The 16,618-nt window shown below is 39.9% G+C and overlaps 1 protein-coding gene across 2 annotated transcripts in view; it reads right to left on the bottom strand.

The window, feature by feature from the left end:
- KCNT2 (potassium sodium-activated channel subfamily T member 2) overlaps positions 1 to 16,618 on the bottom strand; it is a 125,820-nt gene that overhangs the window by 67,694 nt on the left and 41,508 nt on the right. For both annotated transcript variants that reach the window (XM_059677311.1, XM_059677312.1), the window contains exons 3-8: positions 15,696 to 15,795; positions 12,586 to 12,634; positions 11,243 to 11,302; positions 9,411 to 9,485; positions 8,144 to 8,227; positions 5,778 to 5,872 (exon numbers count right to left, since the gene is read on the bottom strand). In XM_059677311.1, the coding sequence (XP_059533294.1) occupies positions 5,778 to 5,872; positions 8,144 to 8,227; positions 9,411 to 9,485; positions 11,243 to 11,302; positions 12,586 to 12,634; positions 15,696 to 15,795 (463 nt within the window). The remainder of the gene's footprint in view (positions 1 to 5,777; positions 5,873 to 8,143; positions 8,228 to 9,410; positions 9,486 to 11,242; positions 11,303 to 12,585; positions 12,635 to 15,695; positions 15,796 to 16,618) is intronic.

Raw genomic sequence — 16,618 nt, 5'->3', positions numbered from 1 at the left:
CTATTCCCCTTCTTAGAATAAAAAGTCATAATGGATTTGCTTCCTCAAATAGATCCTATATATAGCACAGCAAAGCACCTTAATTACTAATCACTTACTCTGTGCTTTTAAAAAATTTTTCCTCTTTTTAAAGCATATTTAGTTAGACAAGTTTTTTGGCAAGGTTTCTAAGGAAAACATTAATTTGAATGAAAGGCAATATTGAGACTGGAAACTTTTTCACCACCCGGCAAATGTCAATTTGTACAACAAAATGTTTTCAAAGAAAAAAATAAAAAAAGAGTCACATGGCAGAAATAAATACCCTTCAATGCCCATGCATGCCCAAGGACTCCTGTTGCTGTACAGTTCCTGGGAAATTGAATTAGCAATGGCATTCTGTGCTGAAAGCAGCCAGCACTGGTTCCATGCTTGTAACGCAGACATGAGCATTCGAATCAGCCCACCCCTTGCACTTGGGTACTCCCTGAATGAATACCCATTAAACTGTTCCAAATAATCATTTTCATTTCCTGCACAGTGTCTACCTATAGCCTAATAATATTCCCAAGAAATCTCAGATAATTTGCTCTCTTGGGATTTCCCCTTTTCTAGGGAGAAATTGTGTCTGTGAAGTAATGATAAATCTTGTATTTCTATTGTTGAAAGTAACTTCTCACCCTCCTGGGCACCGTCTTTGTGTCTATGCAAAAAAAAAAAAAAAAAAAAAGTTAGGGAATCATACCCTAAACTACTAATCCGAAGTCAACACCCAAATGTGATTTCCTAGTCATGAGAAGGGACCACACCTCACCCTATGCCATTACGCAGACACGTTTTTCTTTAAATGATGGGCAATGAGCCGACTTCTCAGTAGGGAGTCAGGATTTAGATCAGAGGGGCCAAAGCAAAGTGAAATCTTAGGAACCAAACAATTCAAAGAAAGAAATAGAAGAAAAAACAAAAACAAAAAAATCTTAAAAAAAAAATTGTTGTGTTCATGTCTTGTATTCAACTAGAATTCTACTTGAAACAGTCATTTAAAATTTGACGGTCATAGGGGTGAGAACATTACAATTCCGTTTGATGATTTATTTGATTATTATTTTTATGTACCTGGGTCAGTGATTCCTAGGACATAACATAAATAACATCATAATGGTGTGTGGCCTAGGGAACCAATATGCCTTCGTCCAAATCTGACGTCTGCTTCTTACTCATTGTGAACTTTAGCTAAACTAAGATTTATTTTTGTTTTACTTTCCTTTGTCTCAGTTTCTTGTGTGTAAAATGAGGATAATAATGCCTACTATAGAGTGTTGTGCAAAATTAAACAATTTAATACACAAAAAACAACAGGAAATTGCCAGCAAAGGAGGGACACATTAATAAGTGTTAACTATCATTTTTATTATTAGGACACTTTAGTATTTCCCTGGGAACTGAGCATTCGTGTCTGATGCTACAATAAAACTGATTTATCTCTTACCTCAGCTCTTTCAGCAAGTCTTCTTTTGTTTTCTTTAATTTTATTTCTTCCTTGGCTAGATTTTGTCATAACGTTTTCAATGAGACCTCATATGGGTGCGCTCTCTAAGGATTCATTTTTCAGATTAGCAGTTGATTGCTCGTACACATATGTGACCATCTCAACTGGTACAAAACGCATGTCGCAGAGCCTTCCCCTCAGAACTTCCTTGTAAAGACAAAAGTCTTTGGTTCCTGGTTGGTGTGGGATGACAGCCTTGACTTTCTCCCACTCCTTCACCCTCACTTCTAACTGGAAACCTTCTAACTAGAATAGAAAAATGGTGTCCCCGCCTCTACCTGGCTAAGCCTTCAACTCCACTTCTGATAAAATACAGTGTGAAAAGGCTTCCCAAGGCCAATGCCAATGTGCTCTATTGTACATACCACTGCATATAATCTACACCCACCCACCCCTTTTTTCCTTATTTCTGTAATACATCCCTAAAAATATGTGGGTAGCATCATTTCTAAGTTCTTATATTTCTGAAAAGAACTATATAGTAACCTCTTAATGCAGTGATGGTTTAAATTCTATAAAATGTAGGTTCTCAATCAATTTTTCTTAGAAATTGGTGAACAGTGTTTTAACTGAGATGAGAATAGGGCATCAGACTGATTTGTTTCTCAGCCCAGAGTAGATAGGTGAACACTGAAGACAGATCTAAACAGCCAAAGAACATACATGCATGACCTATGGACATAGACAACAGTGGGGTGAAGGCCAGAGGGAAAGGGGGATGAGGTCTGCGTGGAGCTGGGCGAAGTGAGGGGAAATGCGGACATTGTAATATGTCAACAATAAAGCTAAAAAATCAAGCCAATGAATTTTTTTCTCCTAAAAAATTAAAGACAGATCTAATTGTTCCTTTTTGTAAATTTCTTAAACTATTTTGTGCCTCAGTTTCTTCACCTATGAAATGAAGAGAATAACAGAATTTGCTTTTTAGACTGTATATGTTAAGGGCACATAAAAGTGCTTAACAATAGTACCCACTTGAGCTGCTAGCCATTATCCTCAGTATTTGCATGTTTGAAAAGAACTCTATACAACTGATGTCATATTTCAAAAATAGCCTGTCGGAAACAGATTTTTAACCCCAAGCCATGTTACCTAGACTTTTTATATTAATAATAATTGCATCATTCTGATTTACATAGGACAAATGACCATATTCTCTTTTCTCCCAAATTAAACTTGCCTTAGCTTGGCTAATTAACTACTGAAACCTGGCTGCCCGCTTATGCAGAATTGAGCTGGAACAAATAGATTTCTGTTTGTTCCAGGGTGACCTGGAGCTGTTAAGCCGTGGCCAGATCTTCCGACACATGCACTTCCTGTCCTCCATTTATCACAGAGGCCAAACAAATGTGACCAATCAGAACTAGGAATCAAATCTGACAGTGGTGACACCACGAGGCCACATTCTAATACTTTCTCCAAACTGCAGTACCATCTCCTCCCTGTCCAGGCCCCAAGCAGCCATTGGCCTTGGAGAGAAATCAGTTACGTAGAAGAACCGAAGCATCTAGTCAAATAAACATTCATCAAAGGTGCAAGAAAATGACCTATTGTTTCCTGAAATCAGACTGAGGAAGAAGTGAATGAATTATTTCACATGTGACTAAACCATGAAACATCCATGAACCCCATAGATCTCTCTCTGTTAGAACTCCATGAAATAATATAAAAACATGCCAACACACATACTCAAATAAAAAACTAAAGTCTGAAGCGAAGTGGCTTTAAACACCAAATGCATGATGAATTAGAGGGATGATTATTGGTCAGAATAGGTTAATAATTAAGCTCAAGTCAGGCACTGAATCCCGGATAGAGCCGTGGACTTGCTTTGTTCCTGAGACACGGGCTGCATCCCAAGTCCCAGCTGCCTCGGGAGTGTGTGCTATTGGCCAAGGGGGGCGCGTGGCGACGTGGGCGAAGACTCGTCCAATTCCATCACAATGATGGGAAGCGCTATTCCGAGCACATTCCCTTCCCTGCAGGCGGGGGGGAGGGGGGCTTCATCTGCATTTCAGCTGGGCACTGGGCACGCGTGTCTGCGAGACAGATGCTTAATGACGGTTCTTTGTGATGGTGATAATGAGGAAGGGAAGATACATTTTTAAACCCACATGCAGCTTTCCAGAGCAGGTGATTTTGAGAGGGTGAGATCTGTGCACAGCACGGCCAGCGCGTCGAACATTAGTTCTTGAATCTTTGGGGGCTTAACTTATAATGCACTTATTGCAGTTCTCATTTTGAAAAGCATGGATAGTCTTGCTCCAGGATATAAATTATGGCTAAAATCATCACCAGGTCATCTGAGAGGGATATTTTATGTTTAAAGCCATTAACTATCCTAAAATGTTGATTTTTTTTAAGTACAAAGATATGCCACAAATATATTTTAAATCCATGTAATAGAGATATTCACCTCGTACTGCTGATGCAACCCGGTTGTCATACCTATACATCTAGATGAGTACAGTCAAGAGCCACATAACGTTTTGTTCAACTACGAACCCAATACTAGTATACGTCGTTGATCCCAAAAGATTATAATGAAGCTAAAATAATGCCTCCTGCCTCGTGCTGTTGTAGCCATGTTAACATCACAGGCAGCGTGTTATCTCATGTCTGTGATCATGCCCTGCCAGGCCTATAACAGCACAGCACATACAATGACAGGGTCAGGCCATACCATCCAGGTTTCTCCAGTGAACCCCGTGGTGCTTGCACAGTGACAGAATCCCCCGACGACGCATTTCTCAGACCGTAGCCCATTGCAAACAGTTCATGACTCTACTTAAATACATGCATGTAGTTCTAGCCAGTTTGGTTCAGTGGATAGAGCATCAGCCTGCGGACTGAAGGGTCCCGGGTTCGATTCCGGTTAAGGGCACCGGCCCAGCTGCAGGCTCAATCTCCAGTGTGGGGCGTGCAGGAGGCAGCCAATCAATGATTCTCATCATTGATGTTTCTCTCTCTCTCTCCCTCTCTGAAATCAACAAAAATATATTTAAAAAATTAAATAGAATATTCAAAATACTAATAAAGTATGCTTAAAAATAAATAAATACATGCATGTATAGCTCTCGTTATGCCTGGTTCCGCTGTGCCTGTGTCTGAGTGCACCCTTCTATTTCAGTACTTCCTAATTAGTTTTCCCTCTTCCTCAATAAGTCAACTCCAGGTCAGAGCACAATTACAATTACGCATGATCTCTACGAGGCCTGCCAAACAGATACAGGGCTCTACCTCGTCTTGTGATTCCCACAGTCTTTGCTCCAGGAAGCATCTGCATGAACTCATAACATCTCTCTCAAGTGCATTTAAAACCTATGGCTGGCATGTCCTTGTACTTAGAAAATAAACATTGTGGGTTAGTTAATGCCTCGAAACATAAGCTCCCCCTCTGACATTACTTGCTGGTGATTTTAGCCGTAACTTGTTGCTGGTAGGTCCTGGAGCAAGACTCTCAGTGCATTTCACGCTGGTTTACATTTTCATTGTCAAAGCGGGATCCTCCCAGAGGAGAAATGACTGTTTTGTGCGGCAAAGCCAAGCACTGGAGGTCTGCCCCTGCTTTCCGCCCCAATGCACACGCGCATCACAGCGAGGCCCCGGCAGGCGCAGTGACGGGCGGTGACGGTTTGCTCCATAGCTTTCCGCTTCGTAGGCAACAAAAATCAGCGCCCGCATGTCAGGGTGTGAGGGACACTCCTGCGTGACAGCCCTGGTCGTGGGACAAACGCTTGTGATTCGGTTGTTGACAGCATTCGGGGAAATGCCAGGGATGCAGGAAATATAATATCAAATGAGAACTGTGTTTCTTCCTTTTCTTTCTTTTTTAATTTTATTGATTTCAGAGAGGAAGGGAGAGGGAGAGAGAGACACAAGCATCAATGATGAGAGAGAATCATTGATCAGCTGCCTCTTGCACTCCCCCCACCAGGGATTCAGCCACAACCCCGGCAGGTGCCCTTAACCGGGATCGGACCTGGGACCCTTCAGCCCACAGGCCGATGCTCCATCCACTGAGCCACACCAGCTAAGGCTGAGAGCTGTGCTTTCTTGCTTTTTCTGTGAGACTGAGGGGGGGTTTTACTTCTGTTTCTGTAGGCGATCCATTACATGCTATAGTGACACTGATTGATTGATTGATGATTTTTATCCAACTATTAATTAAAATGGCTTATAATACATCTTTTTTAAGAAACTGGAGTGAAGTAAAACATAATAAAAATGCTAATCTGTAGAATCTTACCAGGTGAAGATAAGGCAAAGCAATGTAGATATCAAAATCAGAACTTGGTTAAACATTGCAGACTGTGTACGCTGAATGGCTCTGTGCAGATCATTCTAAAGTAAGACAGAGAAGCATATTTTAAATGTTGATAACTATTAAATATTCATGAGCTTAATCATTTATTACTATGTAGTACATTTCAACTATGTTGTGCATACTCAACACATATACTTTCAATGGATATATCAGCATATTTTCATTTTTGCCTGGATCAAAACATACCTAACTAAATAGCAGATGCATCCATTAAAATTGATTTGAAGAGGAATATTTTATGACATAGGACCCTTTCCACTACATACTAGTATATTATAAAAGTTCAAATTATAAAGTGGAACATACAATATGATAGAATGTAGGATATGTGTGTATTCATAGAAAATGTTAGGATATAAATTATTACTAGTAATTAGTCTGTGTGGTAGAATTGTAGGTTTTCATAATATTTTACTTTCTGGTTCCTAGTTCATCTCAAAATGTTTTGTAGTAAGCTGTTAATAGTCTTAAAATCAGTATAGCAGGAGACCACTTCCCCAACATAAAATCCCCCACAGCCATCATTTCATCTTCCTCCGCCACACATTTCACCAGAACTGTTATAAAAACAAAAAGCTAAGCTGAACAGAATTTCACCTCTCAACCCTCACTTTCTTCTGAGCAAACACAAAACCCAAACAAATACAAATTTAGCAACCAGGGAGAGGAAGAGAAGCAAAACATAGAAATACAATGGAAAATGGACCCTAAGTGAATATTGCACAGCCCTTGCCTATTCTCAAGGACTGAGGGGCCGTTTCTTTCTTGGTTAGGCTGTTTTTGCCAACAACTAATAACACAATTTATTAGAGGTTTATTTTTTCCTGGTGCGTGTTTTCTATTAGTGACGTAGGCCATGTCTCTTCAGTGAAATAGGTTTATGTGTTTTGTTTTGAACAGCTAAGACAGCTCAATGTTTCTGCAAAACACCCCACGGACCACACTCGCCCACGGTTTGGCCACGCATTTTCCTGAGCCTCCAGCGGTCACTAGCGTGGATGTTTAGAGACATTCATCCGGTGACAACTTCTCAAATGTTATCCAAATATTCCTCCGGGCCAAAACTTGGGTCATAATTTCTGTTTAAAAACCATTTAAAAGAAAAACAAGTTTGCCTCTGGAAAAATTTAATTTCAATGTAGTAGAAGTCATTATATTCAACCCTTAGGATGTTTATGCCTTATATAGACACACATACATATTTCTGTAAGTCTATGTAATTTCATTTAATTCTCACAGCAAGCTTGGTATGTAGACACTTTTATTCCTTTTGAAGATGAAGAAATTGGCAAAGGAATTGAATCTCTTAGCTATCCTATCAGAGTGATTAGCGTATAGTGGACTTACATTAACATTTATGGAATGAATGACCAGATAGCAAATGCCTTAGAGCCAGCTCGCTGCTAAGCAGTGAGCTCTGCTGTAAACATATTTTGGTCCTAGTTATCCATCAGTCCTGCCCAACGGTCAGCCTTGGGCAAAGCGAAACAGGGGCACACTCTGAACTCGGCATCTTTTACTTCTTGTTCTGTTCGCCCCTCCTGCTAGCCCAGTCACAACCCAACCAAAAGGAAAAAGATGGCTTCACCTGAGGAGCCTCCACCTCCAACATGGCGCCTTTTAAAACCCCACAGATTTTTATGAAATATGAGGCCCAGACAGTTACAGGGACTGAGGCCACGGCCTCCTGGATCCTGAGAACCAGGGCCCCATCATACACGAACAGGTCACCCAGAAAGGTGAGTTGTCTTCGGAAAGTGGACTCTCATTGGACCCATTCACACAGCACCGGGCTTTGGACTGGTGATGTGTAGAAACTCCGAATCATGGTGGTTTACCAGTTCCCAGGGCCTGACAAAGAGGTAGCTTGGCCATGGGCTGTTTTGCAAGTTTCGATTCTGATTAGGGTACAAGCAGACTCTTGCTTACGTTCATTAGCTTAGACACCCATACAACACATCACTTGAATTATTTGATAGCATTTTACCAAAACTCTTTCATTTTTACATTCATCTAAATAAAACTATGTACTAAGATACTGAATTTATGTAAAAGAAGTTTACAACTAAAACGTCGATATTTACTTATAACTAAATAAATCCTAGTCATATGAATTTATACTCGTGAGGGAAAGCAGGATAAAAAGTAGTGAGGCAAAGATGTTGAGTCTTCGTCTCTCTCTCTGTTGAATGTGAAAAAGATAAAGAAATGTGATGATCTCAATGAAAGTAGGACATAGTGAAAGGTTGAAAAACATGTCTGCATTTGCATGTCACTTTCATACTTACAATCATATTTTCCAAGGCGTGTTTGGCAAGCCAGCAGTTCAGAAAGACTGGGACAAAAAGATTCCTTAAGGCAGGCCAGAATATCTGAAAAACAAATTAACCCTAAACTTTTATCTCAAAGCCGAGAATCATATTCAGCAGATAGAAAAGAAATGCAAAACGGAAAAAAAAATGTTATTAAAGACAATTTAGCAACTTGGAACATGTGACAAATACTAGACTCATTAATAAAATGCAAGGAGTAGATATGATTTTTTTTCATTCATTGTCTGATTCTTACTTAGAGAGAAACTCTTTGGGAAATCCTTACACAAGAAGAAAGAAAATAATAAGCTCTCTGGGTGTCAGATATAATGATGCTAATACCCTCATTGCATCTCTTCCTGTGAGAGTTTGTAATAGACATCACTTCTTTCTTCTTTGCAACTTGAGGGGGGAAGTAGGAACAAGAGAAAGCGTCGCCTTTAAACATTACCCCTCAGCCTCAGGATTCAAACATTCTAAGTGACCTTGGGGAGCCACGTTTAATTGAAATGATATTTATTTAGCCATTCAATCTAATTCCAGTCGCTCCTCTAGGTAAATCACCCAGATTAAAGTAATTGTCAGAAGTGAGCAACCGTTAGACATCTACTCATCCTCATAATTTTCCAAATAAAACTCAAAGTGTGAGGGAGCACAATCCCCACAGACACTGTTGCAACTCTATCAAATAGGAATTAAAACCAGAGCTTGCAATGCAAACATGCCATTGAATAGGGTCTTCAGGAAGTGTGTGCTCCGCCCACTTGGATAAAGAAGCAAATTGCTGGCTGTCTGGCTGCTGACAACTTCCTTATTAAAGAGATAATTAGTCAACCCTATGGTTAAACCAGAGATAAGTGCATTCTCGGTATGAGAAATGCTTATAAATAACTGGTTCTACTTGCTTTCTACACCTTTTAATTCCACCCTATACACAAGAAATGGAGTAATTTCTAGTTTGTTTCGGCAATATTAGCGCTTGATTAAATGGCACTTCTGCACCATATATTTCTAAGAAGCATTTCATTTTGCTGTTATACTAAGTCTCAGAAGTTTTTATTTAATTTCACAAGCCAAGTCCCCAACTGATTTTGCTATTTATTTGTTAATACAATGATTCTAATCAAAACCTAAAATCATTCATCTGAGCTAAATTTTGGTGTATATTTTTAGCACTTAGATTTAAAGACATTACTGAAGTCTAATGACAAAATTATTTTTTAAAGATTCTTTTAGGACTTACCGAGATAACGAAGGGAACCGCATTAATTATTTCCAAGATGAAGGGTATTCGTAAAATCTGCTCCCAGATGTTCCCCTTTCAAGAAAGAATAAGTAAAAATAAAAGTCAGTTATACCAAATCCCATTATAGAGGGCAAGGACAGCATCTCAGAACTTGCCTAGCATTGAGGATGCTTACAGGGGCAGAAGACTGAGTCATTACATTATATAAATGTGTGCAAAGGGGGAGGAATGGGGCCATCTGAAGTAGTGTCTACAAGAAAAATAAAGTTGAAAAAAGATAAAGAAATGTGATGATCTCAAAAATAAATAAGTAAATAGGAATATTTTTTTAAAGGTGTAGCAATAACTTTCAGAGATTATTTTTTCTAAATGCAATTGTGCCCTCTCAATTTTGTGGTAAGTTTAAGAAGCAAGCCTGGCCGGTGTGGCTCCATGGTTGAGTGTTGACCTATGAACCAGGAGGTCACGGTTCTATTCCTAGTCAGGGCATATGCTTGGGTTGCTGGCTCAATCCCCAGTAGAGGGTGTGCAGGAGGCAGCCAATCAATGTTCCTCATCACTAATGTTCTTATCTTTCTCTCCCTCTCCCTTCCTCTCTGAAATCAATTAAAATATTTTTTTTTTAAAAAGAAGCAAAACAAATGTTACAATAATCCTTGAATATTTCCCATAAGACATTTGGATCCTATAATAATATTTCATGGAAGAAAAGTTACCAGTAAGAATAAAACAGACTAACAAAACCTACAGAATCAATGAAAAAGTGACTCAATATAATGTTTACTGTAATAAATATATTCACAAACTGTAAAGCATATAAAATAGTTCCTAAACACACCACTGGTTAACAGTGTTCATTGGTATTAACATTGCTCTTACACCAAGAAACCACAACGGAAGAGGTTTTTCAATCATCTAGATTCTACTCTCCCAACCCACATTGTGCAACGAAGTGAATCAGGCCTGGCCACATAATTCCCAGGGCCCAGTACGAGCTGCTCATAATATTGTCCCAAAGGTTTTGCACCAATATTTCCCCAAACACCCTACATTCTGCCCACACTTAAATATTAATTATCTTTCCATTTCATATGTGCATTCCTTCCTCTGTGCCTTTCTTAATTCCATAAACCCTATTGGCCTGCTTTTCACCTTTCCTTAGTGAAATCGCTGATTCAAGGACACTCCGTAATCGGTCAAGTCCTTCCTTTTCATCCCATGATCTGGCCTCTCTCTCTGAGTCCCCATAGGACTCCATTTGCACCTCACTAAACAGACAAACAAACAAACAAACAAACAAAAACCTATCATCCTGCCTTCTATATAACTTTTTCCTACCTAACCCCACTTTCCGATTGTAAATTCACAGAAAACAAATAAAAGCCAACGTCCAGCTTGGAGCTCTTCATCAAACAGAGGCTCAGTAAATATTGGTTAAACTGTGTTACCCAAACAAAGCTTTGCCAAAAATTAAGAGCATTCATTAATATGCTCGCTAGTAGACATGCTTTTGCTCCCTCGATGTTTTTTGTACGGATCAGGGAAGGAGACTGAGAGCAATAAAGACCCAGACCGCTGCCTCTGCTTGGCTCCTGTGAGCATGCGCACAGTGGATCGGTTACCCCATAGGAATGAGTGAAGCCACCAAGGAGAACGTAACTATATTACTACAGTGTTTTTGTATCACATGCTAGAGAGGCCCAGAATAATTAATGTGGTTTAAAAAGAGCTTGCTTGATCCCCAAAGTAGGAATTATAAAGAGAGGAAAGCTGGGTAAATATTAGTAATGTGTTCTATTAGCAAAAAAAGGCTAGTGAAAACAGCTTACCTTATAACTGAGATAACCAAGTAATATGGTTTCAAATAGACTGATCAAGGCCACTAAAACCTAGAATATAAATTGAACCTTAATGAGAAAATGCAAAAAAATTAAAATAACATACATTCATGACTATAGTACTACACATTATAGGTAATATATATTATTTTCATGATTATCAATTTCAAAGTTAATAAATGTATAAATATGTACATAAATGTATATATATTTACATATATAGATATTTATATGGTATATACATATATGCTATAGGGAGTGTTCTAAGGCTCTTTAGCTCATTTAAGGTGGCGGGTGTCCGCAGCACGACAGCTTAGCTTTTGTCCTTTCTGATACTTTTTAATAAACCTTTTTCTGACTTATTATCACCAGTGGAAATGTGGGGTGAGAGTAGTGAGGCTGGCTGGAGTTTGCATGACATGGAAAGAACAGGTTGTCTGGTGAGTGTTGTGCTAACACACACACATGGTCACACACAACTGCCCGCCACAAATAACACCCCCAGAGCCTGCGGGTCATTCACCCAAAACAGCAGCACCTTCAGAAAGGAGCACAAGTTCCCGTGGAAGGATACGGTCCACCCCATCACCCGCCTCAAACAGAACTGTGAGCACCACACAAAATGGTCCAGCTCAACCCCTCAGGGCACGATTGGGATCACCAGCCACTTATTTGATTGTTCAGTTCATGGTGATTTGTTGAGATTCTTACCTGTTCCAGACACTGAGGACACAGGTAAAAAAGCAAACATGCGCCCAGCAGACCTGGCTCAGGGGTTGAGCATCAACCTATGAGCCAGGAGGTCACAGTTCCATTCCTGGTCAGGACACATGCCCAGGTTGAAAGCTCCATCCCCAGTGTGGGGCGTGCAGGAGGCAGCCGATCTATGATTCTCTCATCATGGATGTTTCTGTCTCTCCCTCTCCCTTCCTCTCTGAAATCAATAAAAATATAATTTTTTTAAAAAAACAAACGTGGAAATTGCCTTTGGGTGAGTTGTTCAGGGACTGTGTAGCAGGAACAGGGAAAGTTGGTTGGGAAACGGGGCTGAAGACCCTGGTTGACATGGGTTTTCTCCAGGCCCTCAGCCACCCTATGATCTCAGGGATGTTCTCAGAACAGAAAGCAGCGCTCGGGCAAACACCAAGAAAGGGGCGAAAGGGTGAGTCTAAGATGCGCTCTGCTACTCTCCCGCCCTTGCTCTCTTACCCTCAAGATTCATTAAGCAAGAAAGCAAACCCATTTTGAGTATCAACAGTTTCTCTCAAATAGTATTTCCCTGGGAAACAGGGATACATCCAGAAATAGAGGGAGAAAACTAGATGGCACGTAACCTGTAGGCCCCATAAAGGCAGACTTCTGTTCACCCAAAAGATATGAGACCTGTGAAAAGAATAGGAAGATGTTACTTTTTTTAAATGTGGGAAAGGCATTCAGTTTAAAATTGTGCTTGAGGTTGGAAACATTTAAATAATGCTAGCATAAAGGGACGATAAAATATCAAAATTAACATGAGAAAAGCTTTATACTCTTCGTTTTCTTTTTAATAATAATAATATCCATTTCTATCCCAGGAAATACCCTTTTTAATTTCATTTTCAGGCTCATATTAATAATAAAAGAAAAGATTAATGGGCCTTTATTTAAAGAGTGGTTATGGCAAGGTACAAAAACCTCAAACCTTTTTTTAGTCGAATTCTCCATTAAAAATTCACTGAAGGATCTTCTATAAGCTCTAAGGTTTTGTTAATTTTACATCTGTTACTATTTAGCAATACAAATTCAACAGTGCTAATAATCCAAATAACTCAGATGATAGAGCACATTAATATTCCACATTTGGATTTATATAAAATATCTAACATCTCACCAAAAACCTGTGACTGAGGATAGCATAGAACATTATACAGGACAAGGAGTGACTGTCCTTAACTATCTCTTAAAAATCATTTCACCTTTGATGTCAAAAATTATGTATACTCTACCAAGAACACCATGGCTTTACTAAAAGCTAGTTTTACCAAGCTAACAGTATTTTCTTTGATCTGGGATGTTGTTTTCATAAGTCTTGAAATATCATTGAGCATTTAAATGTAAAGAAGACCTTGAAGAAAAATATTTGTTTAGACAAGACGATGTCATGTAGACTAAGTTTTATAATCCTAAAAAAAAAAAAAAGGCATTTCTACAAATCTCAGCTATATAAATTTCAATATATAGTGAGACTGAAAGTCCTATTCTTCACTCGTTTACTAAGCACTAAATTGGATAAATGCATGGAAAGAAATGTATAAATTCTAATTAAAAAAACTAGTGCCCGGACCGTCCTTTATAAATTAGATGTATCATGAAGAAAAAAACATACAGGACTGATTTGTGCATTTTCAGATAATGTCCAAAACAAATGAGGAGGGGAGCCAGCTGGCAGCCAGCCCGTCATCCCAAATGGAGCTTCAGTCCCATTGACAAAAGCCTGAGTGGGAACACACCACACCCGGTGCTATGTCAGGCTCTGGTTTTAAATGCATCCCAGACCCCTAACACAGAAGCACCATTCCGGCTGCATACCTTTGTGTCTCTCACCTGATGTTAAAAACTAAGAGTCACTTTCACAGTTTTAAAGTGGGAAGGATGCGTAAGTTTTGGGGTGTTTTTTTTAAAATATATGTCGTGGTGGCAGAAGCAGCACAATTTCCTCTGGCTTTTGCAGATGCTGCAGATGTGAGGCCAGAGGAGAAGCTGCGGAGACTCGGAGGCTTTGGCCCCACAGCTGTCAGGATGGGGCTGCAGGCGGAGCAGGGGGTGGGTGAGGACCGAGCTGTCAGGCGCTGATGTGGGGAGAGCGCAGAAGAAGCCACCCGGAACGGGGCCAATTGGAATGACATCGAAGTAGGGACACTGAGTGCACAGTTAGAATGCGATCGATAAGATATGCAGCCATAAAAAGCAGAAAAAGATCAGTACCAGGTATGGGGCCAGGTGGGTTCTGGAAATATTTGATTAACTTTTTTAAAAAGTACTGAGGGCCTCTGGGAGGAGTAGTAGTGGGAGAAATTGGGGAAACAGGGTTACGTGTGTATTGAAGGGAGTAAGAGACATGAAACAAGGGGTCCAGTGGCAGGAGGGGCCGGAACATCAGTGCATGCAGTCTTTTCACGGGTTGAAAATTCCCTGAGGGGAGGCAATGTTGCTCTCCCGGCTGTGCCTCCTTTCTCAGTCTGACAAACACAGGCTAACCACCCAGCAAAGGTATTCGGAAATACCCACCAGCCTTCAGTAAAGAAACCGTTTCCTAAAGAAGCAGCACATCGATGATCACACCATCGAATTGCTCTTGTTAATCAACTCTCTCCGGACCCTCTAGCAAATGCGGAATCCTCTTCACTGTCCAATCTAACAGAAGAGCAAGCCAGGCATTTCCGTGCATAGCATTTCTATTTTATTGTCATCCTTTTTATTTTATTTTTTATATTTTCTTAGGGCCAAACTCCACAGGAAAATAATAGTAATAATTGTACAGAGGTTCACCATCGGATTCGCTTTCTGCTTTGAAATTATGTGAAATTTGGGAGGCTGGGCAGGGGCCCAGGGTGGTAATCGGATCAGAATGATCCGTGTGCCTGCGCACCTGGCCCCTTCCCTGCTGCTTCCAACGGAGGTAGAGACTAAAGTCCATCACGTACAGCAATGCAATTAATCAAAGCAGCACAATCATGAATAAAAAATAAGTTAAATCGATAAGCCATTTAACTCAAATAAGATCAAGAGCTACACATGCTAACTGTGCACTTGACATAGTCATGGATGCTGGAGTGGTTCTACTCAAGAGTGCCAGCTAGTCCTAATCGGTTTGGTTCAGTGGATAGAGCATCGGCCTGGGGATTGAAGGGTCCCAGGTTCGATTCCGGTCAAAGGCACATGCCTGGATTGTGGGCTTCATCCCCAGTAGGGGGTGTGCAGGAGGCAGCCTATCAATGATTCTCTCTCATCATTGATGTTTCTCTCTCTCTCCCTCTCCCTTTATGATATCAATAAAAATATATTTTAAAAAAGAGTACCAGCTAGACTATCACTGGAAATACCTACACAGCTGGTATACAGTAGAGTAATATATATAAAGAAAGAACAGAAAGGTGGTGAGTGTTTAAAGAGACAGACCCATATTAAACAATTACTTACAGTGCTTTGATTAGCAGTAAAAACTTTATGGGCGGTTGGCATAAAGTTATTACATCCACAGTGTTATTAGCATTAGAGGAATAGATAAAGAATATAAGCAAAGATATTTGAAAAGAACGTACAAAGGTGCTATTCATGTACTAAGACAGATCAATACCCAAAACATCCTTGGAAAAAATTAATTCTATGTAACATCCTTTAAAATTATAACACAATTCAAAGTAATCAAAAGACTATTGTCGAGGGTCAGACCAAAATACCTTACCATTCATTTCCTTGTGAGGGACTTTCCAGCAGCACTCGGATGATGTATAACAAGCAGCTTAATAATTTGAGAGAAAAATTGAACAGGCGTATTCTTAGACCTTCAAACAAACAACAGAAATTGGGTTTTCATTGGAACTTAGTCCAAAAAAGAGACTAAAAAGACTTATCAAAAACATCATTAAGTACAGCACTTAGATTGTATTTAGAAACTTCAGTGCCATCATCGTCTACACGCTCTGAAGTTCAAGGGAGCTGAATGTTAATTACCTGAATATGGAAACCAAGGGTGTGATTGACAGACGGCTTGAACAGCAAATGACAGCTAACACTGTACGCGGAGAGTGGGTCTAGTTCTCACAGAAGCCACAAAAACCATGTCCCATAAAGAGTGCTTCATGCCCTGACCAGTTCGGCTCAGTGGATGGAGCGTCAGCCTGCAGACTCAAGGGTCCCAGGTTCGATTCCGGTCGGGGGGCATGTGCCTGGGTTGCAGGCACATCCCCAGTGGGAGGTGTGCAGGAGGCAGCTGATCGATGTTTCTCTCTCATCGATGTTTCTAACTCTCTATTCCTCTCCCTTCCTCTCTGTAAAAAATCAATAAAATATATTTAAATAAAAAAAAAGAGTGGTTCAGATATGCTTAGTGGTTTAAGCATTTCGCACATCCATGAATTGGGGGTAAATTTTAGCCGGCTAGAAAATCTAGCTGCTTGCACAGTCACAGGATAAGTTATAAGTCTTGTACCTTCAGGATACCTTGTAGATTTTAATTATAGGGAAATTATAATCACGTCTATAATTATATATTATACTCTAGCTTAGTAATTAGGAAATTCCAGAGAAATCATTATAGAATATTCTGGGAAGTACACACACCATTTTTGAGTTTGACCAGTTGAAGCTTACTTTTCCCTTAAGATT

The sequence above is a fragment of the Myotis daubentonii genome, chromosome 20 (genome assembly GCF_963259705.1).
Source record: "Myotis daubentonii chromosome 20, mMyoDau2.1, whole genome shotgun sequence".
NCBI lineage: Eukaryota > Metazoa > Chordata > Mammalia > Chiroptera > Vespertilionidae > Myotis > Myotis daubentonii.
This window is presented reverse-complemented; position numbering and strand designations above follow the sequence as displayed.